Source organism: Eimeria tenella, genomic scaffold (assembly GCF_000499545.2).
Source record: "Eimeria tenella Houghton genomic scaffold, Eth_scaff2011, whole genome shotgun sequence".
NCBI lineage: Eukaryota > Apicomplexa > Conoidasida > Eucoccidiorida > Eimeriidae > Eimeria > Eimeria tenella.
Genome location: NW_013541856.1, coordinates 513 through 1898, shown reverse-complemented (window position 1 = coordinate 1898; position 1386 = coordinate 513). Strand labels below are relative to the sequence as shown.

General features: G+C 66.5%; 1 protein-coding gene across 1 annotated transcript; it reads right to left on the bottom strand.

Moving 5' to 3' along the window:
• Nucleotides 1-387: 387 nt before the first annotated feature.
• ETH_00033550 (uncharacterized protein) lies at nt 388-761 on the bottom strand (the record flags this gene model as incomplete). Its single annotated transcript, XM_013374417.1, has 1 exon — nt 388-761. A coding segment is annotated over one exon (374 nt), but the record flags the coding sequence as incomplete, so codon positions are not given.
• Between the last annotated feature and the right edge of the window lie 625 nt (nt 762-1386).

Here is a 1386-nt window from a genome sequence, read left to right as displayed (position 1 = left end):
GGGGGGGCCCCCAGAGGGGCCCCCTGGGGGGCCCCCCGGGCTGCTGCTGTCCCCCGCAGGGGCTGTTACGTACAGCAGGTATTGCCCGCAGGGGGAGAAGGACATTAGCATGCACTTGGGCTTCATAAACCTGCAGCAGCAGCAGCAGCAGCAGCAGCAGCAGCAGCAGTAGTTCGTCAGTTCGTTCGTGCGTGCGCCACGCATGCAGGCTACACAAGCTGCTGCACACACCCAAGCAGCCTTGCAAAATAGCTGCCGCTGCAGCAGGGGCCCCCGGGGGCCCCCGGGGGCCCTCAGGGGCCCCCAGGGGCCCCCAGGGGCCCCCAGGGGCCCCCAGGGGCCCCCAGGGGGCCCCCGGGGGCCCCCGTGGAGGGCGGGGCCCCCTACCTGATGGGGTAGTGGCTGCGGAGCTTGGGGTGCTGCTGCTGGCAGTCGCGGATGGTCAAAAGGCCCTTTTGCTGCTGCACGAGTCGGTCGTGCAAAGAGTCATAAAAAACTCCCAAACTTTCTCGAGAGTCAAAACGCAGCAGACAGCCTTCCACGTAACACACAGACTCCCCCGAGTAGTAGCTGTGCTCCCCCTCCGTCAGGGGCCCCTGGGGGCCCCCCAGCGCCCCCGGGGGGCCCCCGGGGGGCCCCGGGGGCCCCGGGGGCCCCGGGGGCTCCTGGGGGGCCTGGGGGGCCCCCGCTGGGGGTTGCTCAGGGCCCTGGGGCCCCTGGGGCCCCTGGGGGCCCTGGGGGCCCTCGGGGCACTCCTGCATTGTGGGGGGCCCCCTGACGCGGCGGCGGAGGGGCCTGCAGGCAGCTCACAAGCAGGTGCGGGGCCCCTGGGGCCCCCGGGGCATGCGGCGCTGCTGCTGCAGCAGCGGCTGCTGCTGCAGGGAGGGTCTGGGGAGCAGCAGCAGCAGCAGGCGGCGGCTGGACTGGCTGCAGCACCTCGCAGGCCCCAACTCACGCGGAACTTCTCTAATTGGGGCCTTCTGCTGCTGCAGGTGACGCGCGGGGACTCATTTAGCAGAAAACGCGGAGAAAAGAGCCGCGGGAAGCGCCGAGAGGCCGTGTGCTGGCGCGAGCAGCAGAGTGGAAAGCAGCGCAAAAAGGGGGAAAGCGGCGGGAAACCGAGGCAGCCCGAACGCGAAATGAAAAGATATTGCCAAATATTGTATTTAAGAATCAAAACGCGGAAAAAATGAAGTGGACAGAAGCCGAAAACGCGGAAATGCGCACGGGCGATCCGCAGCTGCAGCTGTCTATACACCCCAGAAGGCGCGCGCTGTCGTCAGCGGCAACGCCGCCAAGACCCCGGACAAGAAGTCTTTTTGGTCCGTTTAAGTTTGTTTCTTTCTTTTAAATTCGAAGAAATCTGCAAACACAAGCCATTTAGAA